Source organism: Rattus norvegicus, chromosome 3 (assembly GCF_021556685.1).
Source record: "Rattus norvegicus strain SHRSP/BbbUtx chromosome 3, alternate assembly SHRSP_T2T, whole genome shotgun sequence".
Classification (NCBI taxonomy): domain Eukaryota; kingdom Metazoa; phylum Chordata; class Mammalia; order Rodentia; family Muridae; genus Rattus; species Rattus norvegicus.
This window is the reverse complement of record NC_141536.1, coordinates 10,864,291-10,890,808: the sequence shown is the minus strand read 5'-3', so window position 1 is coordinate 10,890,808 and position 26,518 is coordinate 10,864,291. Positions and strand designations below refer to the sequence as shown.

Below are 26,518 nucleotides of genomic sequence, written 5' to 3'. Positions count from 1 at the left end.
AATCCTGAGGTCACAGATCTGAAGCCCCTCTTGTGCTCATTTCCTGACCCCTAAGAATTTGAGGGACAGCACTGAAATAGACTTAGCAAAAAAAGAAGCACTGAGCCCTGTTGCCATTGCGGTGAGACTGGGAGATCATTTCCCATGTTCTACTTGGCTTGAAACTCCCGAATCCCAAATCCCTATCCCAGTGCCTGGATATGACAGTGTAAGAGACAGCTGGCACAGGGAACAGGACCCAGGGCACAGGGCACAGGACACAGGACAATGCTATCCCCACCTATCTGGCTAACCTCTAAGATGCTGACTCTCTGTTAACTGATTAAAGAACACTGCACATGGAGAGTCAGTTTATTATCTCACTAGTACTGGGAACCAAACCCAGGGCCTTCTGCATGCTAGGCAAGAGCTCCAACATAAGCCACATCCCCAGCCCAAACCACTATTTTTTAAAGGACTAATACAGGCCAAACATGGTGGCTAACTTCTATAATTCTAACAGCTGGGAGGCCAAGGCAGAACGATTGCTTTGAGTTGAAAGCCAGCCTGGTTCCTCAGTAATATATAGATTAACCAGGAATACATGTCAGGATTCACACATACACATAAAATACAAATAAACAAATCAATCCAAGGCAAGGGAGGTGGCTCAATGGATCAAGATACCCAGCACCAAGCCTGACGACCTAAATTCCCTGCTTGAGACCCACGTGGTAAAAAGAAAGAACTGACTCCTACAAACTTGGTTCAGTCCCTTTTCTGAACCAATATTTACAGAGGTATTTCCCTCAAAACCTTACAAATATCCTACCTTGAGACATTTCAGTAAAGAAGGCAGAAGAGGTGCTTGAGAGAGCTTATGCTTCCAAGATGGCTGCAGCCTCACAACATGCCCCAGCAGCGAGAGGATGGATAAGCGGGTGGCAGCTTTGCCTACATACTCATTCATTTTGTCCAAGAGGTGCTGAAAATATAAAACATCAAGAGAAAATTTCCGGGAAGCATATGAAGTTTACCAATAAACTGATAAACTCCAAGGTCTCAAGACTTCCTCTAACACAAGCACCAAAAGATGGGCTGGCGATGCACCTGCCCTGTAAAGGCTAGGGCTTGTTCAATCCAGGATTTCAGAACCACACTAGTGAACAAAGTTTTCTTCCTGTGGCCTGAGAGAACAGCTGCAGTGTAAGAAAAAGGATCCCTAACGACTGTAACAGCCAAGCACATACGCTCTAGCCTCAGCTAGAAGGCAGGCGCTATGCTGCTGCACTCAGCCCAGAATAAAGAAGAGCATGCAGCCCTGGGTGAACAACTTCACCAGCACATGCAGACGTAGAGGGCTGCACCAGGGCTTTCCCCTGCTTGGTAAATCCAAAAACCCGACTCACAGCACAGGTTTAAAGATCTTTATTTCAACTGTCATTAATTTACTCTAGTACTAGAATTATAAGATTTCTTTAAAGAGCAAGATCTGTAAAAAGCCTCTGAAATCAGTGCTATTTTGTCGATGTTCAGATTTTCCATGTCGATTTTCCAACCTATGGAGGAGCTGTTGCGGCTCACACCCACCCTCGCTTGGCTGAGGATATACGGACTGCCATGCTATCCCACCAGCACTCACCTTATCATGTGGCTCTTGCAGGGTGGTCAGGATGTGCAAGACCGGCTGAGAATTGGTTTCCAGGTAATAATCCACCAACGTGTTTACAAGCATAGGCCCACGTTCTAAACAAAAAGAGCAATCATCAAACTTATTTCCTTTTCCCTCAATGGGTGTCATAAAAGCCACAAAAAGCACTGTTTTTGGCCTAAATAAACACAAAAGTATATAAAATGCTATCTCAGTTAGATGGCTCGGTGGGTAGAGTGTTTGCTGAACAAGCATGAGAACCTGCATTCAAATGCCCAGAGCACATATAAAGAGCTAGGCTGGAGAGATGGCTCAGCGGTTAAGAGCACTGACTGCTGGGGCTGGGGATTTAGCTCAGTGGTAGAGCGCTTACCTAGGAAGCGCAAGGCCCTGGGTTCGGTCCCCAGCTCCGAAAAAAAGAACCAAAAAAAAAAAAAGCACTGACTGCTCTTCCAGAGATCCTGAGTTCAATTCCCAGGAACCACATGGTGGCTCACAACCATCTGTAATGGGATCCAGTGCTCTCTTCTGGTGTGTCTGAAGACAGCTACTAAATTAACAAACAAACAAATAAATAAAAGCTGGGCACAAAGCCAGGCAGTGGTGGTACACACCTTTAATCCCAGCCCCTGATCTACGGAGCAAGTTCCAGGACAGCCAGAGACACACAGAGAAAACCCTGTCTTGAAAAACAAATCAAAACAAACAACCACCACCACCACAACAACAAGCCTGACACGGTCATGAATGCCTGGGAGGTTGAGACAGGAAGATAAATTACTGCGACTCGCTGCCCACCAGCCTCACTCCAGATTCAGTGAGAGTTGATGTTTCAACGGAATAAAGCAAAGACTGGGATGCCCAAATGCCTTCTTCTAGCCTCTATGAGGTGAGTAGGTGTGCGAGCACGTGCACCAGGAAAGAAAGAGAAAGAAAGGGAGGAAAAGACAGATGGACAGACAGACTGGCTCAGCAGTTAAGAATTCTTTCTGCTCTTACAAGGACCCTACTATACCACCTATAACTCCAGTTCTCGGGAATTTGATACTAACCTCTTACCTTCGGAAGCACATGCACATGTGCAGTACACATAAACTCAGGCAAGCATGTTTGAATACATGCACACACAGACACACACAAACGTACACATAAACACAGGGGCACACATGGGACCTGTACACGTATAAACAGTCATACATGCACACACATTACATAAACAGAAACACATGAGCACACGCGCACCACACACACACACACACACACACACACACACACACACACACACACACACACCATATATATTTTAAGACAAAATGGCAGAATCTGAAGGAGAATTCACGAGCTTACTGTATGGTCTTCATATTAATCAGTACATGTATGAGGACTGCCATAACTAAATGTCTAGAACACATGCAGGATGAACCCACCAATTCTCTCTGGCCTAGCAGTTTAAGACTGGCATGGAGGACCCACCTGAAGTCCCAGCATTTGGAAAGCTGGGGTAAGAGGGTTTTACAAGTTCCAGGCTAGTTTGGATTGCATAATGAAACAAGGTCTCAAAAGAGATACAAAGAAAAATGAAAACTAGCATTTGCCTTCAACCCCCAACTCACACAGCTCCAGGTCAAGAGAGAACAAGTCTCTACTTACCAGAATTGAGGGACTCCTTGAAGATGGTTGTCACGTCATCACGCACACCCAGTGTGGAAGAGTCCAGCATGGAGAGTAGCTCCCCAATGTTGGCTAGCTGGGCCATTCTCTCACTCAATTATGCTGTGTGGGCTCCAGGACATGTGCTAAAGGCTTCCACAGCTCTTCATTAGGGCCACTACCAGACTGCAAAAGGGAAATATGAACAGTGTGACAAATGACTGTTACATGACACCACAAAAACTAAAAACCTGCAGGAAAACAAGCCAGAGAACCCCATCATTGCAATCTATGTTGGGCAGAACTATGTGGATGAAAGACTGGGAAGTTGTTTTTTGTTTTGCTTTATTTTGGTTTTTTAAGATTTATTTATTTAATGTGAGTACACTGTAGCTGTCTTCAGACACACCAGAAGAGGGCATCGGATCTCATTACAGATGGTTGTGAGCCACCATGTAGTTGCTGGGAATTGAACTTAGGACCTCTGGAAGAGCAGACGGTGCTCTTAACCTCTGAGCCATCTCTCCAGCCTGACAGGAGAGTTCTTTTAAGGACAAACTTAGGATGCCAATAGAGCTCTGGGACCATCAGCATAGCTACTTGGTGGTTCTCTGTGCCTCTGGGTCCACCTGGGTGCTTGCTAACACTGCTTCAATCCTGCTCTACTAAGGAGAAGAGCTGTTTCCACACTCGAAGCTGCACATGCTCCTCTCTTCATGACACTATCACTGCTGAAGTTGGAAGAACTGGTGACAGTGCCAGGCCAACAGCTGGAGTAAACCAGGGATTTTAACACACACTAAAATCCATCACAGACACACCTACTGCATACTCAACTGCTGGTAATAGGCAAGTGGTTGCACAGTAGGACCACTAAGACACATCTGCCAAACTCAGTGCTAGGAGGTAGAGCAACTACCGCCTTATCTTTACATTTCATACAGAAAGCAGCTCACTCCCAAAGCGGTACTAAACACGTGTGACAGTTTCTAAAGCTTCATTTTAAAAAGGCAAAGTCTCTACTGCTCATAAAAGGCACTGTGTACTTTCCATGACCGTCCCTGCATATGCTCCTGATACCACTGCCACATGATGGGCACACATGTCTATGTTAGAGAGAGGAAAAAGCAAATAAATAATTGCCTCTTGGTCACAAAGCCTTCTTCACACCTCTGCAGGCACTTGCACGAAATTGGTCAACATAAATACATTCAGGCACACACATTTACATATAAAATAAATGAATCTTTTTTAAAAAGCTTAAAACTAAAATTAGAAATAAACTTTATCTTCTTTAAAATTAAATTAAGCTCAGAATGAAGACAGTATCACCACAGCTACTCCTGCTCAGCGGCAGATGAGGTGTGGAGCAGAGCACTTAGCAAAGGTTTGTGCACTCCTCACCGACCAGCCGGACCCCACCACAGGCTCAGAGACAGCTTTGGACCACCACCTTTAGGACAATCTCAGAAGACCACGTTTACCTGGTTAATCCCTGAACTTCCTGCCAATAAGTCACAACGGATTCTTCCAACCAGTGATGAAGAATGCAATGCACAAATTTCTGTCCCGAGTTCGGTCCTACAAGGTTAGAAGATTCTGTCCTCTGCATAGGCAGAGGCGAAAGATGCAGTACAGAATGCAGTAGCAAACCAAGATGGTGTGCGTTCCATTACCTTGGCAATGTTAGGACAAGGCCCTTGGCTTAGCTTGTTTTCAAGTGTAAATGACATTTTGGTAAGCAACGGTTTGTGGAGCCTTGTCCTCCTATAGAAGTCTTATAGAAAGCGAAGATCAAGTTTTATTCTAAAGCACATCACATTATTATTAGCAACAATCTTTTTCTCTGTGGTTCTAAAGTAAACTTTTTTAAAAAATCTAACTTTTAATCCCAAAGAATAAAAAAATGGGTTTTGTGTGAGATTTTCCATCAGTAACCACAGTTCAAGCCCTTTTGACACTACAGAAAGCCCTCATAAAAGTTGTCACAGGCTTTGAGATCGGCTCCTACACAGAAACATTAACTTAGATTTAGGGACTACAAGCTACCAAGATGGATGTGGTAGGTGTGATGAGAACGCCTATGCGCTCACCACAGAAACAAACAAGGCTCAGTGCATGTGCGAAGGGGAAGAGAAGAGTCTCCGCCTGAGCAGCGGCTGGATGCGCCTCACCCTGCGGGAAGTCAGCACCACAGATTTGGTGACACACCCTCGGGCAGCTATGGAAATCACATACTACAGAAAAGCACAATCTAGAGAATTTGAAAGACAGAACCCAAGGAATGACTTCTGCATCCTTCAGGGCTAAGCAACATTTCCTTTTAGTCACTATCTTGGTGGCTGGATGCACATTACCACACAGATGGCCCTGCTCATGTAAAGGACTCATGACCTTCAATAACTACTCCCAACTCTCAAACCTGTTGCCCTGTGTTGTATTCTGAATCTCTAAAAGAAACAAACATGCTGGATGACACCCCGACCCCCAATCCCTGCAACCCTACATGTGCCCATCTGCAAACCTTCCTCTCAGAAACAAGAGAGCAGCAGCCTCCCTTACTCTGCCTGCACTCTGCCTCTGGCTCCCACTTAACATCAGCCAGCTTCCCCCGAAGAATCAGAGCCAGACTCGCCAGTGTCCTATACCACCCATGGCATGCAGCCAAGCACACTGCCCTCACCTCTGCCTCCTCCTAATAAGCCACTGTGTGTCTCTCTGTATGCTAGCCACACCTACAAAATTTGTCTTCTCTCTACTCCTAGAGCCCTCTCTCCACACCCTGTGGCTGTGTCTCTTCAGTTCTCTGCTCAGAGAACCATGTCTGAGCAGCCTCTTCTGAGCACTTGATTTAAAGGAGCAGAGGTTGTTGGCACTGCTTAAAATAAGGGAAACTTTCTAATCATGAGAAACCCTCTACAATGAGAAACCAAGTTGACCCTCTATAGCTATGGGTCAATTCTGACCACCTGGAACATTCCAGTCCCAGCAGCAGGAGAAGGAGGATCTGGCAAAGCTGACTTTCAGTCTGCATACTTATGGCAGGCCAAAGTGCTAGTCTTTGAAAAGCTACAGATGAACCCTCAGTTCACAGCATACCTGGCTACACCTCAGTCACGGACAAGAAGTGCATTTAGACTATTTAACAGTTCATAGCCACATATTCACTCAAATAAAACATTCAAGACAAAACCTAAGTTTATAAGTCAAAATTCTGTCAATTTAAGTACAAAGTGTGTAACTATGAAAATAAAAAGTGAGTTTAATATGTATTTTGCTTTTCGTTTTTCAAAACAGTTCTGGAGATCTAGCCTAGGGTCTTGAACATAGTAGGCTAACACTCTCCCACTGAACTCCACCCACAATCCTAATCAAGCACATTTAGATCACTTGATATACTAATTAATAATACAAATATTAAATGAGTAGTTTATTTAGATAACTTTATAAATAAAAGTGTATGTTCTTTGAGCCAACCACTTATAAAAATTTAAATAACATAAAAGCTAAATTCTATCCTAATCATAATTTCATGGAATCACTTTCTAAACATTTATAGTTGCTCCTCTGTGTGCATCTATCTCACGTGCACCGCACTCATGAATGGCGTTCAGAGGTCACTTTGAGGAGCTGGTTCTTCCCATCTGGTTTTTTTTTTTAAGATTTATTTATTTAATATATATGAGTACACTGTCACTGTCCTCAAACACACCAAAAGAGCGCATTAGATCCCATTTCAGATGGTTGTGAGCCACCATGTGGTCACTGGGAATTGAACTCAGGACCTGTGGAAGAGCAGTCAGTGCTCTTAACCACTGAGCCATCTCTCCGGCGCTGGTTCTTCTCTTCTACAATGAGGATCCCAGGGATCCTACTCAGGCCTTCAGGCTGGGTGACAAGCATCTACGATCTCAGAGCTATCCCTAGTCTCATGTCCCCAGAAATGTCACAGTACTGTTTTTTGAACCTTATTACAAACAAAATAACCTGTAAAACTGCATTTAATTCATAGTCTTTTAAGAAGAAAATTATGTTGGATGGTGGTAGCATGCACCTTTAATCCTAGCACTTGGGAGGCAGACAGGTGGCTCTCTGAGTTCAAGGCCAGTCAGGGTTACACAGAGAAACACTGCCATTCTGCCTCCCACCTTTTTTTTTTTTTTTTCTTTTTTTCGGAGCTGGGGATGCCTCCCACCTTTTTAAAGAAGAAGAGGAGAAGGAAGAGGAAGAAAATAGAGAAAGGAGGAGCGGGAGGAGAAGGTAGTAGAGAAGGGAGGAGGGGATGGGGAAGGGAGGGGGAGGGAGGGGAGGGAGAGGGAGGAAGAAGAGGAAGATGATGATGATGGTGAGTAAAGATAAAAGAATCCTTTTACCTCAACCTTATATTAAAAAAAAATTATAAAAAAAAAATCCATAGCCACCACCAGTAATAAAAGCTGAAAGAGAGAAGAGGGTTGGGGGTTGGGATACCTGATTGGTAGAGAGCCTTCCTAATTAATATTAGAGCTTGGGTGCCATCCCCACCACCACAAACAAAACAACACAATACCAAGAAAGTATATAAAAACACAGAAGGGAAACAATGTTGAGAAAAAATAGAAAATTAATTTTTATCTACTAGCCAAATTTGACTCTCTTCTTTTTTTTTTTTTTTCTTTTTTCTTTTTTTTCAGAGCTGGGGACCGAACCCAGGGCCTTGTGTTTGCTAGGCAAGCGCTCTACCACTGAGCTAAATCCCCAACCCCTTGACTCTCTTCTTTATAAAAACCCTTGAGTTCTGTGCCTATTAACAGAAAGATGCTGGAGTGAGAACTGAGGGTTGCAGTGCCCCCTGGCAGCTAGGGGGTGAAACTGAAGATGGCTGAGGATTTCCAAGCTGTGAGTCCCTAGACAGCCACCTACTGGAGACTTCCCTGAGTGTGGCTTGATGACAGGACCCAGTGTGCCTGCTCAGAGTGCACAAGCACAACAGACACAGTGATCACAAGATAATCTGGCACACTTCACAACATTCTTACACTTTTTAAATCTGACCACTACAATAATGGAATTGTCCTAATGAAAAATGCTTAACCCTCTGACTGAGTTCATAGTCAGTGAAATTCTAAAAGGAGGTATGGTAGTTCCAAAATTCTTGGCCCATGGGAAGTCACACTATTAGGGGGTATGGCATTATTGGAGGAGGTGTGGCCTCGTTAAAGGCAGTGTGGCCTTGTTAGAGGCAGTGTGGCCTTGTTAGAGGAAGTGTTTTATGTGGGATGGGAGGGTGGGGCTTTGAGGTCTCTATGTTCAAGCTCCACCCAGGGTGGAAAGAGAGCCTCCACCTGGCTGCCATTGGATCAACGTGCAGAACTCCTGATTCCTCCAGCGCCATGTCTGCTTGAACACTGCCATGCCTCCTGCCTTGATAATAATGGACTGAACCTCTGAAAGTGTAAGCCAGCCCCAATTAAATGTTGTCCTTTATAAGAGTTGCCTTGGTCATGGTGTCTGTTCACAGCAGTAACTAAGACCCTAACTAAGACAGAAGACAATACAGTCCAGTGTGGTGGCAAACACTTATAATCTCAGACTCTGCTGGCTGAGACAAGAGGATGGAGGTTGGTCTGGACTACATGGTGAGGTGAGAAGGGCAGGATGAAGAACATGGTTGACCTGAAAAACAAGAGTCACCATGAGGAGTTCTCATTCTTGAGAGAATGACACATCCATTCTCAGTATGGAATGCCATCTACCATCTGTGCTAAGTCCCTGTTTATGAAATCTGACTGCACTTCCTGATCCTTGGACAAGAAGAGTGAGGCACTGACGGACTTAGCAGCTACCACTGACCGTGAAATGAGTCACATTGCTGTGTATGTATAAAACTGGTAGTCAAATGCCAGCCCATCTTCCATGATTCCTGAACAGCACACAAGCATGACAACTGGTACTTGCAATGGCTAACCTTCACTGTCAACCGGACGAGATTGAGAATCACTATAGAAACACACTTCTGGGTAAGCAGATTAAGATGCTGCTATAAAGGTTTAACAGAACCCAGAAAACCTACCCTGAGTGTGGGTGGTGCCACTCTATAGGCTGAGGCCCAGACTGGATAAAACTGAACAGATGAGCTGAGCATTAGCTTGGCCTCCCTGTTTCTTAACTGCAGATGCAAAGTGACCAGCTGCCTCAAGCTCCTGCCACCATTTAACCTCCCAGCCATGAAGGAGGACAGCCTCAAACTGTGACCCCCTTCCTCTTCCTCCAGTTAATTCTGTTAGGGATTTATCACAGCACTTAGTATAGCAGCTTTGCTAACAAATTAAAGAATGGAGCTGGATGGCAGGTAGATCACTAGGACTAAACTCATACCTACACACCTGCCAGAGCCTCAGTAACTATAAAGGATATATCCTGGGCCTTCGAGACTCCATCAATTCTTAAAAACCAATAGAAGAAATAATTTATTCAATAATTTATTCAAGCTGACATAAGACCATGAACAGATACACACACATCAAGATGCCAAAGTGCTAACTCAGGAAGTCTCAATCCATGATGCAAATCAGAGTCACCTGCAGAGTCTACAGTGACAAGGCCCAGGCCCTCGCTGCACAGCAGCTCACAGGCTGAGTCCTGAGATGGCATTAAGTTTGTTTACAGAGGGGTTGGGGATTTGGCTCAGTGGTAGAGCACTTGCCTAGCAAGTGCAAGGCCCTGGGTTCTGTCCCCAGCTCTGAAAAAAAAGAAAAGAAAAAAAAAAGTTTGTTTACAGAATCGAAAGTAGATTCCTGAGGCCCAGGCAGGGTTAAAAACTGGTTAAGTGACTTGCTTTAGGCTTCAATATAATTAGTGACTAAAACTAAGATTTGCTATTCACAGAACTGATTTTCATCTTTGAGCCCAATTCTTCTCCTGTAAAATGGAAATATACCATGTGTAGTTATGAAAAACTGTGTATTACACGATCAGTGCCTAGCATTGAACAGCATTTAGGAGGTCACTGGCGATGCTGTTAACTACCTCAAGCTCTTGTGTCGGTGGGGAGCTAAGACCATAAACATTAGCCACCAGAACAAAGAAGCATCTGCACACTGGGGCACCCACGGGCAAGGTGAGACCTCCCCTCCTATCCTCCCCAGCCACTAGACTAAATGTCTGCCTTACCTGTTCTGGGGACAGACGGTACATCAGTTTCCAGTGCTGCCAGCCTTGTGTCTTCCATGGTCACTGGAGGGAAAACCAGATACACATGTATGTATAGTAACCTTAAATGAAGGAGAGCCTGAGACCTCCTCAGAAGGCCTTTAGGTTGGTCAGGTACAACTCTGCCCCACCAACCCTGGCAGGTGCTCACCTGCTCCCCAGCGCAGTGACCTCCTCTCCTGCTCTAGAGGAGGAGCTCTAGAACCTCCTCACCTATGCACTATTAGCAAGAGGGCATGGCGGCTCTAGAATAGAGTCTCTCTTATGAGCTCTATAACCGTGGGCTGTTCACTAAGTCGCTAATGTCTTGCCTTGGTTACATTCCATGAAGTGAAAATGGCCTCAACCTCAACACCCATACAGGATGTAGAGCTCCAGCGAGGACCTCATGAGAGTGGGTGTAGTGGTGAGTCAGCAAACACTTAGAGGGTCTGCACCATTGTCCTTTCACTGGTTACACCCCTCTCAGCCCTGTGATGTTGCCTTCAGAGCATTTAAACCCCTCAGTCAATAAGGCATCAGATACCCCACTTGAGCACCAGGCACATCCAGCCACATACCTAAAAAACTCCACCCTGCCCCTCCTCAGCTAATTCTTCATTTTTCCTAGGCCTTCTCGACCTTCCCACTGCTATACCCCATCAGGTCAGGCTCCTGATCCACCAGCAGCCTGTACTGGTCACTTCCTAAAACCCCATTAAGAAAGTGTGAGGAACTGTTGGACACACTGGGGAACAACTGCTGCCTACCATCCTTGGCCCCAGCAGCTGCCACAGGGGCTGGTAAATGTACAACGCCTGCTTCTGCCTTCCACAGCACAGACTAAGTCTAACCCTACAAGACAAGAAGAAAACATTTCAGCAGCAGCTTCTCTACTTTCTTCCCTCTACCCTACTTCTGTCTGTGCTGTTCATTATCCATGTCAAGAAAGTATGTATATGAGTATATTCTAGTTTGGTTCTCAGCCATGAGCCCTCAGAACTGAGATGGCTTGGGGGTACAGGTGCTCGGGGGTACAGGTGCTCAGAGGGTACAGGCGCTTAGAGGGTACAGGCACTTTGGTCCCTAAAGACCTACACAGTTGGTACAAGAGAGCCAACTCCTTCCAATTATCCTCTGACCTCCACATGATCAGTGGTGTGTGTACATACATACACGCATACATACGTACACATGCATATATAACAAATGAATATGTAATTCAAATCATTTTTCAAAATATATGGGTCCCTGGCCCCAAGTTTAGGGATCATTTGATTGGAAGACTGTAAACTCCATGAGGAAAGGGTCACATGTTTGAGACCAGGACTATCTTGGTACCTAGTACACGAAAGGAAATATATCCATTCAGACTGTTCCCTAGGACACCACTAAGGTCTCTGACTACCAGTCCTGGCTCCACACTACAGACATACACTTACATGAGGTCCTCTAGGACAAGCTCTGGAATACACGGTGCTGGTCAAAGGCAAACAACAGGATTGAACACCTCTCCAACACAGTATCTGCCCTAGTGACAGGGAGATCACAGTACCACATGGCACACACTCAGGGAGCCATGCCAACTGTCTCAGCAGCCACTGCAAATCTGTGGCAGCAGTGTTGCTGGCCACTGGCCCTACAAAAGGTCTGGCCAGGCCTTGCAAGTAAGAAATGCTACCTAGCTACTTCCACTCCACTGAGTAACAGAGCTGAGCTGGTGTGAGAGCCTCTCATCTTCAGAGCCCTAAAATTCATCAGCTAGTCAGTGGGTCACATTGCCTTCCTCTAATAAGGTAATTCCACATGGATCGTCTACCTGAAAAGAGTGCTTAAGGTGAGGAAAACACTGGGATACAGTAAGGTGAGATCCGGCCACCAGCTAAGGCCAGTTTCCTAGACAGAATACTACTACAGGAATCAGAGTGGGATACGTCTCAACATCATTACACTTTGCAGTAAAGTAATGGGACTGGACTGGCATCAGTATTCTGTGGTACAGTAGAGCCTACCCACCATTATTCCATTTTTAAGTGTTCATTTATTCATTTATTCTGACATCCTGACATGGGAGGGAAGTTCTACTGGGCATAATATTCATGTCAGCAAAGTGAGATATAAAGCGTGAGTCTCTGTGGAAGTAAGGGGTGTGGATGGAAAACACTCATCAGAAAAAGAAAAAAAAAGAAAATCTCCCCAGATCTTTAGAGTTCTCCTTCCTTCATATTTGACGTAAAAGCCATGCTGCCTGTAACTTCATTTCTATAAGCAGTCTTTTTGGGTAAAAATAAAAGGCAGAATTGAAGAAGACAAGGGCTTTGTGTGTCAGTACAATGAGAACAGAAAGAACACTGGTTGGTTTTCACAATTTATCTTAATTAATTTCAGTCTTTAGATATTGCCAGATTGTTTATGTGTCTGGGATTACACATGAACTCCAAAGCAATGGCTGTCATTAGCATCGCCTGCATAAATCTTTTCACTACCTTTGTCAGGATAGTGGCTCAGATAAAACAGATTAACTGTATGTCACCTCAGGGAGCTTTGTACCCACTGGTCTATAATAAACAAAGGCAACTTCCAGTATCCATAAGGGTTATCTCTAACTATAACCTGTCTTCACTGGTCTTGGTTTGTCTATAAAAACCTAAAGGCAATTCAGACAGACTCCTACATCAAGTAGATCTGAGACAAAGCAAAACTGTCGCACAGCTGTGCTTGGTCTAGCTCAGGAACTCACAGGTGACTTAGAGTAATTCCTATCAACGGAACCAGATGCTCTCAGCACCAATGCACCCATACAGATTAGACACTTAATTCTCTCTTTCTGGACGCAAAAGGAAGAAAGGGTAAAAGAGCCGATGAGAAGGGTGTGATTTACAGTCTTAGCAACTGTAGAATCTCTCGAGGTCACAGAAGCCAGCACAAAAGAGGTCCAACATGCCAGGCTGTCTGCTCAAAATTTCTGTCCCACAAGTCCTCAGTGGAGAATGGACAGTCACAAAGCTCACTCAACTCAAAAGATGACAAGCCCTCTAGTCATAGGCCCACAGAGCCACAGCTAGGTTCCACAAGGCATATTTTTTCTTCAGATAATAGTTTATTTTTGACTATTAGCATGAACAAAATTATATACCAAGAAAATGCATGCAGACTGGGCATGGGGATGCACACCTGTGATCAGGCAGAGACGGTCAGACTGTAGCGAATCCCAGGCCTGCCTGAGCAGTAGAGCAAAACTGTCTCAAAGAAACAATAAACAAAATAAATAAGAGATACCACATGCATATTCCAAGTAGTCATACATAGAGCTTCCCTAAACAGAAACGGTCCAGGGCAGTTGAGTACAGCAGGCCATGTGTGGAACTGCAGCCCTCGGAAGCTGAAGGAGTATTCTGAAAATTTCAAGGCCAGCCTGAACTACTGAGTGCAAATGGGATAGAGTGAGAACTTGTCTCAAACAACAAAAACGAACAAAAAAAGAACAAGTCTAGAGTAGAAAGCCACAGGACATGACAGCACAGGGCAGTGAGTCTCCAGTGTAGTCCCCACAGCATCAGCAATGCCCAGGAACTGACCAGAGATGCTTGTTCTTACAAAAGGAGGGAGACAGGAGCAGGAATGCAGGCAAGTACCTGGCTCTTCGTAGGAATCTTAGGCATGAACCTTTGAGGTGATCCCAACAACACTAAAGGTCAAGACCCAGGGATGGGAGTAGGGGCCTCAGGAGAGATGCCTCGGCAGTTAAGTGCACTGGCTGTTCTTGCAGAGGACCCAGGTTCAGTTCCCAGTACCCACATGGGGGCTCACAGCCATCTGTAATTCCAGTTCATCCTTACTGAAGCCTCCTAACCAACTGGACACATTTGATGCAAATATACATACTTTGGCTCGCGCGCGCGCGCGCACACACACACACACACACACACACACACACACACTTAAAAAATAATACTTAACTAAATCTTGGTGGGGGTAGGGCACAGTGAGGAAGGCACAGTGAGGAAAACCCAGCGAGAAGAAAGTGGTGGACACAAAAGACAGTAAGGGAAAAACCGCTCTTACTCCTGCTCTTCTTTTCTTCCCCTTCATCCTTTCTCTCCCCATTCCCTTTCCCCCTTCCCTTCACAAGCTCATGGCTGGCCTCTACTCCTCTCCTCTTCTACTCTTCTCTCTCCCATCCCTCTCCCTTGTCTTGTCCTTTCATTAAACCTCTCCACGTGGAAAATAAGGGAAAAACCTATATGCAAAAATCTTGGGGAAATAATGGGGTCCCCAGGTGCCAGCACAGTCTGAATGCCAAGTCCAACAAGCATTAGTATGTCGTATGCCTAAGTCTTTATAAAATGTGTTTGTTTTTGTTTGTTCGAGACAAGGTCTCACTGCACAGCCCTGGCTGGTCTGGAATGCTCTATGTAGGCCCAGAGCTCACAGAGATCCTCTTCCCTCTACCTCCTGAGTGCTGGGACTAAAGGTGTGCACCACTATCCCCAGGATGATTACTTTTAAATATGGTACCTAAGGCTGAATTCCTAGTGAAGCATACAGGATCATCCAGCACAGACGTTTAAGAAAGTGACTTGTAACATAAACAGCCCCCAGGACTGAGCTACAGTTTAGCTACTGTAACTGTGAGTTGGCCTCCCCCCCCCCACACCTGCAGGCTCATGTATTTGAATATTTGGTCCCCAGTGCTAGAGCAGTTTGGGAAGGAGTAGAAGGGTCTGGTCTTGGAGGAGAGTTGTCACTGAGGGTGGGTTTGAGGTTTCAAAAGCCTACACTGCTGCCAGTTTGCAGTTAGCTCCTCTTCTCATGTTCTTTCTCATTCATATTCTCTCCCTTTTCTCTCCTCTCTCCCTCTTGTGTTTATGGAGCAGATGTAAGTGCTCAGCTACTGCCCAGGCACCATGCTTGGCTGCCTGCCTGCTGCCATGCTCCCCTCCATCATATTCAGGTACCCTACCTCTCTGGAACCATGAGCCCAAATTAAATGTTTTCTACTATAAATTCCCTTAGTCAAATAAAAAAGTAACTAAGAACCTGGAGAAGAATCTGCCTGGAAGGCAGGAGTATCTAAGTTTGATCCCAGCATCCACATAAAGCTAGGTGCAGTGGCACACATATAGCCCAGTGCTAGGGATAGAGGGAAGGAGCCTAGGGCTCAGTGGTCAGCAAGTCTAGCTTAACAGGCGCAGGTTCCAGGCCAGTGGCAGACCCTGTCTCTCAGCTGGTGTTCTGAGATAACACCTGAGGTTGTCCTCTGGCCTGCACATGTTGTGGGCATATGTACATGCAGGAACGCAAGCACACAGACATTGAGTGAGTGGTGGGGCTAGTAATGCAGCACAGTTGATAGAGGGCTTACTTGCCATGTGCCAAGTCCCTTCATGCAACTCCCAGTATTGCAATAAAATAAATACACAAGAAAAATTTAAAAGTAGGCCTTTCCTTCCTACCAGTTTTTTTAAAAAAGTTTTTGATAATGCCCAAGTGTGCAGGGTTTGCTGGTTTTTTGTTTTTTTGTTTTTTTTACTGTTGTTGTTTTGTTTTTGCCTTTTAATATGTGTTTTGCCTAAATGCATGTCTGTGTGCCACAATTGTGCTTGGCACTTGCAGAGGCCAGAAGACTGTGTCAGATTTGCTGGAACTGGAGTTACAGATTGTTGTGAACCCTTATGTGTTGATGCCAGGAATTGAACTCACTTAGCCACCTCTCTAGTCTCTAAATGTGTTTTTAAGAGCAGGAAGCTATCTAGAGTGACAGGTTGGGTTCTAAGCAAGATTCATAACATTTCTAACATTTGGAACACTGGTTCCAAAATCCCATTATATATAGTCATTTTAGGGTAATCAGGTATCAAATGCGGATATTGGCTCACAGATTTGTATAGACCTTAAGAGAACAGATTTGCTCCCACCACAAAAAAGTTTTAAAACCACTACCTAGGGCTGAAGAGATGGCTCAGTGGTTAAGAGCACTGACTGCTCTGCCAGAGGTCCTGAGTTCAAATTCCAGCAACCACATGGTGGCTCACAACCATCTGTAATAAGATCTAGTGCTCTCTTCTGGTGCATCTAAAGACAGCTACAGTGTACTCATATATAATAAATAAATAAACCCTTAAAAAAAAAAACAAGAAAACCACTACCTAGCCAAACATAATTTCATAACAATAATTTCAAAAACTCAGGAGGTTGAGACAGGAGGATTAGAAACTCAAGGAAAGCCTTGCCTACATAGTAATTCAGGACTGGCCTAAATAAATAAAAGTAAAATAAAGTAAAAATCCTACTCACCCATGTAGTGAATTTAGGAGATTAACAGACTGGGCAGTTTATCTCAATGCAACATTAAATAGTTGGGTTCTGAAGTCAATCAAAGTTCATCTTCAAGCTCAGCAGACTTGCTATCAGAATTCTTTCCTATCCTCCTCAAGGTTATAGGAAGAGTAAAGGGGATGAGACACGAAAACTCTCAGCTATGCCTGGCACATAACAAACCTTTGTAACAATGTTACCACCAAACAAAAGGTATTGCAGAGTACAGAGTGTATAGCGGCACAGCCATTTACTAGCAGGTATTTGAAACACTAAAAAAACCATCCTGTAACTTAAAACCGATACACTTCAAATTTGCTACTGTTCTCTGTGAGGGACACAATGTAGCATAAGTTTAACCCCCACAGGCAGAAAATCACTGCATGGCCCTCCATCACCACCCTGCTCTGCCCTATTGCATGGCCAGGGTAAGACAAGATCAAGCATCATGATGACCCTACAGCCCTATTTATTTACATCACAACCTATGATACTCAGGTCAGTAGCTACCATGCCTTGTTTGGGAATAATGCTGTGCATGTAAGTCACTTTACTCATTAGATGTCAATCTAAACTCATTCAGCTACAAAATATATCCTTTTACTTTACTTTCTCTATTTCCTTGTATACAATCCGCCCCCAAAAAAAGGAGGGACTAGAAGAAACTGACAAGGTCCTAAGGTCTTTTATACGCATGGAAATATGCATATCTTTCTATTCTTTCTAATTAAAATTAACATTAAATTAGTAATTTTTAGCAACTACAGACTTAAGAAGTAAAAAGAAAAATTAAGCTCAAATTTACGGGAAATCTCAATGAAATTTAAATGAGTATGCACACCAAAAATATTGAGTTTACACACAAAACTCTATTACACATAGTTATCAACTGATGATCTAAGATTTTTAAAACACACATGTTCAAAACAACAACAACAAAATCCTCAACTATTTCATATACTTGTCTTTCAAGCCTGTAGCCAATAAGACTTGTCTTTAAAAGGAGATTTATAAGAGAACATACAGGGAAACATTGTTTAAAGGTAAACAACCTCACTGTCCCATCCAGCCCAGGAGTCACTCATTTTCTTTGTCATTATAGAACCATTAACATAGTAGGGTCAAGACCAATTAGCATGTGTCAGAGTATTTACTAAAGCTCAGGAAGACTTTGAATCACAGAAACCTGGCGTTAAGGACATCAGTCAGTTCCAGAAGTAAATACTCACTCAGTATAGCACTGGAATTTTTTTTTTTTTTTTTTAAAAAGGAAGACCTGCAGCTTCAAAAACTTTGAAGGAAGACAGAATAGATCAAGCCAGCTGTGTGCAAAGTACAAATTCACCACAACTTCACAAATAGGCTAGAAGAGAGCTTAAGAAAGGCTTCTGTAATAAATTATAAACTGAAAGGAGCAAATAGCCAAAATGATACTTTAAGCCCATGATCACCTAGCTCTTGGGTACACAGAAGCAGACTTCTTCCCAAAACAAAAAAACAAACCATGCACAGAATACCTCTACTCGAGGGCAGAGCACACAGGTATACCTACTATGCGGCCAGATGTTAGCTACACAGAGGGTCAGATAGATTCGTTTGGGATTCTTTGCCTCTGGCAATTCTGTTCTCCTGTAAACACTGCATGTTTAGGTTTGAGTTAGATCTGCCCTGGTCAGACTGTTTAGTTCTATCCCCCAAGTCTGCCCAGAAAGCATCACAGCACAGCAGCAGCAGGACCAGGTAACTGCTCTTGTCAACAAGGAAGAGTGCCACTTAGACACAAGACTGCAGACACTTCAGCTTATTGAAAACATGCAAGACATTGGCAGCCCACTTCCTTCTACCTAGGAATTTAGGGACATACCAAGTGTTCATGACAACAAGAGATGCATGCAGCTGAGAACGCTTACCTCATCTGCCCTTCTAGCCCCATGATGTAAGGGTGTTTTTAGAGAAGATATTAACTTTAGTGAGAAGGTATTTCCTGTTCACATCCTCTATAAATACCCCTTACATTTACACCAGGTGGTTAGAAAAGTCTGAACAGCCTCGTTTGCCTGATGTATGACTGTTACAGGGGCATTTCCTTACAAAACTCTAAATCAGTTTTCCCATTTGCATATCCCAGGTTTATTCAGCGATGCTCAACTTAAGAATCACATGTGGGTTGCTCAGTAAATCAAAGGCTCCCAGAAGATTAGGCTCTGTGATGCTTCTTGGAATTTACCACTGCACTTTCCCAGCCTGTTTGAATGCAGATGACTCCAACTTGATCCTAAAGTTATAAATCAAAACATCTCAGAAGAGCATTAATCTATTTTAGTACTTTCACAGCTTTGGCTACGTAAAGTGAAGTGCTAATTCTATTCTTTTTTTTTTTAAAGTAAGGATTTCAGCTTTTTTTTTTTTGCAGTGAATATCATTAGTTTTTTGGAAAATTACAAAATACTTTGTAATCCAATTTGTATTAACAAATACACGCTACTCTAAGAAACAAAAGCATACAACAAATTAAATGCACCCCGCTCAAAATCAATATCTCTCTCTCTCTCTCTCTCACACACACACAAACACACTCACTCAGTCACCTACCTTGGCCAAATAATTAACTACACTCACTTAATAATAGGCCAGCTTTAATCAAATAACAGACAAATGAAACCAGTCAGACCTCAATTCCAGTGCTGTCTCAGACTAGGGGGGTGTGACCTTGGGCAAATTATCCCAATCTCTCCAGGCCTCAGTTTCTTCATCCAGAAAGACTGCAAATTGCTTCTCCTTTGTCCAGAATCAAAGACAGGATGGCTACTATGCACTTCCAATAGTGCCCGGTCACACAGACAACCCCTAACCCCGCCCCCCAGGATCCCCCCCCCCTTGCAAAAATAGTTGCGGTTACTGGCGGACCACATTCCCAGCCATCCCCACGTCGCTGCCTTCCCAAATCCCAAATACAAGAAGCCAAACTCTTTTAACCCACAACACAAAGAAAGTGCTTGGATTCTAAAATGATGTCTGGGATGGCAGGCAGCGGGTCCTCCAGTTCCTCAAATGAATGAATGAGCGTTCAGCAGTGGCTGGGCAGGTAGCTGTCTCTAACCAGCACCTCTCCGACTTGGAGGTAACTGTCTTTCACCATCAATTAAACACCCACAAGTACACCCAAAGCTAAGCACTCGGCCGTGCACACTCTCACCGAGACAGCGGGCGCTGGACAGCCTCCGGTGCCCACAGGCCGCCTTCATTCATTGTCCACCCCCAACTCCGGCTGCTTCTGTCGAGTCTCGGGCCGCGACCCCACCCCCGGGTCCCCGTGCTCCGCCCGGGGTCTCTGACCTGCGCCGCACACCCCTACGGGAGCCTGTCACCGCAGCAAGCGAGGGGAGCGGGTTAGTGGAGCCACCCCGGGCCCGGAGCTGCAGCCATCCATGCCTTCGGACAGACCAGGCCCGCTTCAGTTCCCCGGGGCCCCGCCAGCCCTAGCCGAGCCCCACCGGAGCCAGCGCGCGATGAGGGCGAGGAAGAAGCTCCCTGAACCCCCTTCCCTGGACCCCCGACTCGGCCAACGCGCTCCGCAACGCCCTGCAACCTGAGATCACGCTGCCAGGGCTGCCCCGAAAAGCTCACAAGGAAAAGAAGGGGAAACACCCCCGTACTCACCCACCGTCTCCTCCCCCTCAGCTGTTTACCTCACAGTCCCTCCAGCCTACAGGGCGCCGCCATCTTGGACGCGCAGCACCTCCCCCTGGCGTAAAGCGTCCTGAACGGCGGAGGCCTCCGCTATGAAAAAGAGTCCCTGCCCGGGTCTCTCCTACGCCCGAGCTTAATGCCAGATGACCAAAGCCTCAGACACTCCAGATAAGATAGGATATACCACTTATGACGATACAAGCTGGCCGAGAAAAATAAAACCTAGATTTTAATGTGGGGATGGCGGAAGGATCGCGAAGGTGGTGGCCCACTGAGAGATCTTGTGACTCTAAAGGAGGCCGAAACAAGTGCCGGCGCAGAGGGCGGAGCCTCGAGAGCTGCCGAGGGGTGGGGTGGGGAGGGGCGGCCACGTGACGGTGACAGGAGGCGCGCGCACGGAGTAAGCATAATCAAAAACAAGCTGGCAGGGCTAGGAGCCCTGGAGAGCGCTGGCCCATCCAAACCAGGTCCCTCTGCCTTCGTCACACCTGCCACCTTTGGGGTCTCCCTGTGGGGCGTTCCTATTTCCCAAGGAGCCTCTGAGGTCCGCTTGGATGAACAGCCTGTCAATCACAGCAAAGAGGATGGGGCTTTTGTTTTTCTCCCACTTTCTCCTTTGCAGAAGTGAGTCTGTGGAGTGACTTATAGAGGCCAGCCTTAGTCACAGGATGCATTTTATATTGTAAAGCCAGAATACCTTGATTTACTTGCATGCGGTGACAAGGTGTCAAGTATTTTCATGCCTCGGTTTCTTCCTCTGAAATGGCGTATTAAAGAAGCAACGAGCTACAGCAACTCATGATACTGGGTCTCATGCCTAATGAGTGCGCATTGGCAGGATAGGATAAACAAGAGAGAGAGAGAAAGTAGAGCTTTGCATTACCGGCTGTATTGAGGTTTTCTAAGACAGAGTTTCTCTGTGTAGCCCTGCCTATCCTGGAACTTGCTCTGTAGACCAGACTGGCCTGGAAGTCAAGAGATTCTCCTGCCTCTGCCTTCCGAGTGCTGGCTTTAAAGGAGTGGGAGCCACCGCCGCCGCCTCGCTGCTGCCACCACCACTTGGCATTGCTTATTTTTTGTTTTGGTTTGTTGTTGCTGTATTTTGTTTTTTTTTTAATTTGGGTGGGTCTTTGGGTTTTATTATATTTAAACTTATATAATAAGACCTAGTGAGATATTATAAGCAGGACCTGTTCCCAGAATCATAGAGCAACTCCAAACCACCTGTTACTCCAGTTCAAGGAGATTTACGCCCTCTTCTGGCTTTCTTGGGCACTAGGTCTGCTCACCTGAACATACATGAGGCTCTCATTCTTGTACATAAACTAATCGAGAGGAGGCAGAGGAAGGGGAAGCTTCTTAATAAAAATAAAAATAAGGGCTGGAGAGATGGCTCAGTGGTTAAGAGCACTGACTGCTCTTCCAGAGGTCCTGAGTTCAAATCCCAGCAACCACATAGTGGCTCACAACCATCTGTAATGAGATCTGATGCCCTCTTCTGGTGTCTAAAGACAGCTACATACTTATATACAATAAATAAATAAATCTTAAAAAAATAAAATAAAATAAAAATAAAACGCAAAGTACTTTAAAGTATCAAGACTCAGTAGCACTGTGGAAATTCTGTTTACTTCTGAAATGGGGTCTGAGGCTCTGCAGCCCAGACTGGTTTTGAATTAGAGATTCTCTTTTTTTTTTTTTTTCTTTTCTTTTCTTTTCCTTTTTTCGGAGCTGGGGACCCAACCCAGGGCTTGCGCTTGCTAGGCAAGCGCTCTACCACTGAGCTAAATCCCCAACCCCCACTAGAGAGTCTCTTAACTCAGCCCTTTCCCACTGCTTGGATTACAGAAGTGCACTACTGTCCTAGTTTGCTTTCTGTGTGATGAGGACCATGACCAAGAACAACTTAGGGAGGAAAGCATTGATTTCTTCTCACAGCTTATAGTCTATCATGAAGAGAAGTCCTGGCAGGAATTCCTGACAGGACCGTGCAGGAATAGTGCTTACTGGCTGGATCTCAAGACTCCCTCTGCTTGCTCTTTCTATGATGCAGGACCACCTTCCCAAGCAGGACACTACCCACAGTGGGCGGAGCCCTCTAACATCAGTTCCAGGCTGATCCGAGGGGGGCATTTTCTCAGTTGAGATTACCTCTTCCCAGATGATCCCAGTTTATGTTGACTTAACCAAATAAACGAACATCCTAGTCAGCACAACTACCTACTCTCGGGTTGGATTTCACATAAAAGCTGATTTGGGGGAAATAGAAGAAGGAGAGGAGGGGTTGGGGATTTAGCTCAGTGGTAGAGCGCTTGCCTAGCAAGCACAAGGCCCTGGGTTCGGTCCCCAGCTCCGAAAAAAAAAAAAGAAAAAAAAAGAAAAAAGAAAAAAGAAGGAGAGGAGGCTGCAAAGAGAATAACATCCCAGACACAGGGTGTAGAGCTTTACAAAACGCAGTAGTATAGTGTGGCAGGAGGGAGCATCTCTACGGGCCCTGCTAACATATTCCTAAGGAAGAATCAATCAGCCATGTGACAGACCTAATATAAAAAAGGTTTATTGGTGGGATGAGAAAAGGGTAGAGACAGAGAAAAGGGGGAGATAGAGAAGGAGAGAAAGAGGAAAGAGGAAGAGAGAAAGGAGGGAAAAGGCTGGCCAGGGACACGTGGGGAAGAGAGGGAATGGAGAGGAGAAGATGGAGAGAGAAGTGGGGGGAGGGAGAAGTAACGAGAGGTCTCTCTTTTTTTTTTTAAAGATTTATTTATTTTGGGCTGGAGAGATGGCTCAGTGGTTAAGAGCACTGACTGCTCTTCCAGAGGTCCTGAGTTCAATTCCCAGCAACCACATGGTGGCTCACAACCATCTGTAATGGGATCTGATGCCCTCTTCTGGTGTGTCTGAAGACAGCGACAGTACAGTGTACTCATATGTCATTGTCATAGAGGCAGATGGGAGACATTGTAGATTCCAGACAGAGTTTCCCATCACACTAACCAGGCAAGCCTTAGTTTCCCCAACACACACACACACACACACACACACACACACACACACACACACACACACAGTGGTGCTAAGGAGTGGGACAAATCCAGTATGCCCTTAAAATGCAGACAGTGCACAGCCTCACTGGGTTATTATCAAGTTTGCTCAACCTGTGCTCACTGTGGACGGAACATCCATTAGTCCCCAGACTTGGTCCACATTTTGCACATTTCAGTTGCTCAAGCACAAGCCCCCAGGGAAAGTTCAGGGAAAGGAAAGGGGAGGGCTTGCGCCGAGTCTCTCAACTTCACTAGTCCATAAGCCATTTCACAAGAGTGGATTCTTGCCTTGACATTCCCACCAGTGTGAGGGTTCGAGTATGCTCAGAGACTTCTGAGACCACCAGTGGCTGGGAGACTTGGAGGGCTTAAGGAATGGGGGTTCCCCTCCCTGCCCTGCTTCCCTCAGCTTGCTGACCTCATGGGGCTGGAATGTTCTCACAGGCAGATGGGAGCAGTGAGGTGCTGAACTCAGGGATGCTGGAGAGAGGCCATAGCCACTTTGTTACTGTTTATACAGTGTCTGGAAGACGAATGATAATTGTTCCCGGGATATGGACCACCAGGGACCGTTAAAGGAAGGCCAAGAATACAGGCAGATTGACAGCCGAGTCAGTAGCTGTTTTACCAATCCAGGCTCTTTGAGATTGGTTTTCATTTCTGAAGAGCTGTTCATCAGACCGTCTCCTTCTACACAGCACCCTAGAGCCTCCCTATGGCAGGGACTCCCTAACTGTGGCCAGTGTGGGCAGATGGTGTTGATTTGATGCAGACTGTGGGCATCTGTCACTTTAGTCCAGGCAGAGAGCATCTTCTCTCTTCTGAGGAGGTGAATTGCCCTTCCCCCTTTCTACTTGTGGTCATCATAGCGCAGACCAGCAAACGTGGATCAGGCCTCATCAAGGCAAGATTCCTATCTTCCAGCTATACTGATAGGCCCCTGTTTGAACACGTGTCTAGAACTTTTTTTTAGTAAGGGAAAACATTTTTTTAAGATTTATTCATTTATTATATATAAGTACACTGTAGCTGTCTTCAGACACACCAGAAGAGGGCATCAGATCCCAATACAGATGGTTGTGAGCCACCATGTGGTTGCTGGGAATTGAACTCAGGACCTCTGGAGGAGCAGTGAGTGCTCTTAACCGCTGAGCCATCCCTCCAGCCCTGACTGGAACTTTTTTATGGAACTATCCTACCAGCAAGACTGCCTTCTTCAGTTTGTAAAAGACCACCCCACGTGGGCTTGTTGACTCGACACTCCTTCATAGAAGGAGTGGGCAGGAACGGTCACTGGATCCTCACCTTTAGACCTAGCACTTGGGAGGCAGAGGCAGGCAGATGTTTGAGTTCAAGGCCAGTCTGGTCTACAGAGTGAGTTCCAGGATAGCCAGAGTTGCACAGGGAAAACACTTGAAAAATAAACAAGCAAACAAACAAAATCCAGGGACATGGGACCAACTGCGTGATGAAAAGAACCCTCGGGCTGGAGAGATGGCTCAGTGGATAAGAGTACTGGGTGCTTTTCCAGAGGTCCTGAGTTCAATTCCCAGCAACCACATGATGGCTCAGGATTACTATAATGGGATCTGATGCCCTCTTCCAGTATGCAGGCGTACATTCAGACAAAGCACTCATAGAATAAACAGACAGGCAGACAGACAGACAGACAGGTAGACAGACAAAAAAGGAGTCCTTTAAGATAGAGGTACAGAGGTCAGGGGTCCAGGAGCTGTTCTTGTCACATGTCACTATGGTCATGCAGTCCCAAAGGCCACGGGTAGGCCTGGCTATCACCTTTCTTTCCCTGCCTCTACAGGGAAATCCCTTGGTGGGGGATTGTGTACCTCTGCCAAGAATCTTGGATAGTCTTTTAATTTTTCTGACAAAACTCTGGGTGAGCTTGTAGCTCTTCTGGGGGGACCCAAGTTTAGTTCTCAGCACTAGGAAATTTGACTCCCTCTTTTGGCCTCAGCAGGCACCCATATCCATGAGACACACATTCAGACAGACAGACAGACAGACAGACAGACAGACACACACACACACACACACACAAGCACATTCCTCAACACAGATGTACATATATACACATAATTAAAGATAAATCTTGTCTCTCTTATCTCTTACTCTCTTACTCTCTGCCCCTTCTCTCCCTGCCCCTGCTCCCTCTCTTCCTACCTCTCTCTCTCCACATGTTCCTGGCTGCCCTTTCCCCCTCCTCTTCTCTCTCTTTCTTCTCCCCTCTCACCTCTCTTCCCTCACCCATTTTCTCCCCCTCCCCCCTCTCTCTATGTGTTCCTGGCTGGCCTCCCCCACTTCTCTTCTCCTCTTCCTCCTCCTCTTCCTCCTTCTCCTCTCTCTCTCTCTCTCTCTCTCTCTCTCTCTACACACACACACACACACACACACACACACACACACACACACACACACGAATAGACCATGTTTTGTTTTGTTTTGAGATAGAGTCTTATCATGTACCCCTGGAGACCAAGGGTTTATGCCTGCCTCTGCCTTCCAAATGCTGGGATGAGGGACACTACCACAATTTAGATCAACTGCTTTTTTAATGGAAGTAGATGCTTGGCCTACATGTATGCCTGTGCACCGTATGCACTCTTGGTGCCCATGGAGTCCAGAAGAGGGTGCAAGATACCCCGGAACTAGAGCTACAGACAGTTGTGAGTTGCCACAAAAATGCTAGAAACTGAACTGTCCTCTGCAAGAGAAGCCTCTTACCCACTGAGCCATCTCTCCAGCCTCAAACCTACTGTGAGTAAGAGAGAGAAAGAGAGAAAGAGGGAGAGGGGCAGGGGGAAGGGGAGGAGAGCAGGGGTTTTCTTTCTACATAGCCCTAGCTATCCTGGAACTTGTGTAGACCAGGCTGGCCTCAGACTCGCAGAGATCCACCCACCTCTGCCTTCGAAGTACTGGGATTAAAGGTGTGTGGCACCATGCCTGCCTTCTCAAATCTACTGTTTAAAGAAAGAACTATATTGGGAAAATGTTTTCT

The 26,518-nt window shown here is 45.5% G+C and overlaps 1 protein-coding gene across 8 annotated transcripts in view; it reads right to left on the bottom strand.

Annotated features, from left to right (window-relative positions):
- Tsc1 (TSC complex subunit 1) overlaps nt 1–20,515 on the bottom strand; it is a 48,905-nt gene extending 28,390 nt beyond the window's left edge. For 2 of the 8 annotated variants that reach the window (XM_087654157.1, XM_087654162.1), the window contains exons 1-5: nt 20,458–20,515; nt 10,433–10,495; nt 3,281–3,466; nt 1,622–1,725; nt 812–964 (exon numbers count right to left, since the gene is read on the bottom strand). In XM_087654157.1, the coding sequence (XP_087510283.1) occupies nt 812–964; nt 1,622–1,725; nt 3,281–3,386 (363 nt within the window). In that variant the 5' untranslated portion in view covers nt 3,387–3,466; nt 10,433–10,495; nt 20,458–20,515. 8 annotated transcript variants of the gene reach the window in all.
- Between the last annotated feature and the right edge of the window lie 6,003 nt (nt 20,516–26,518).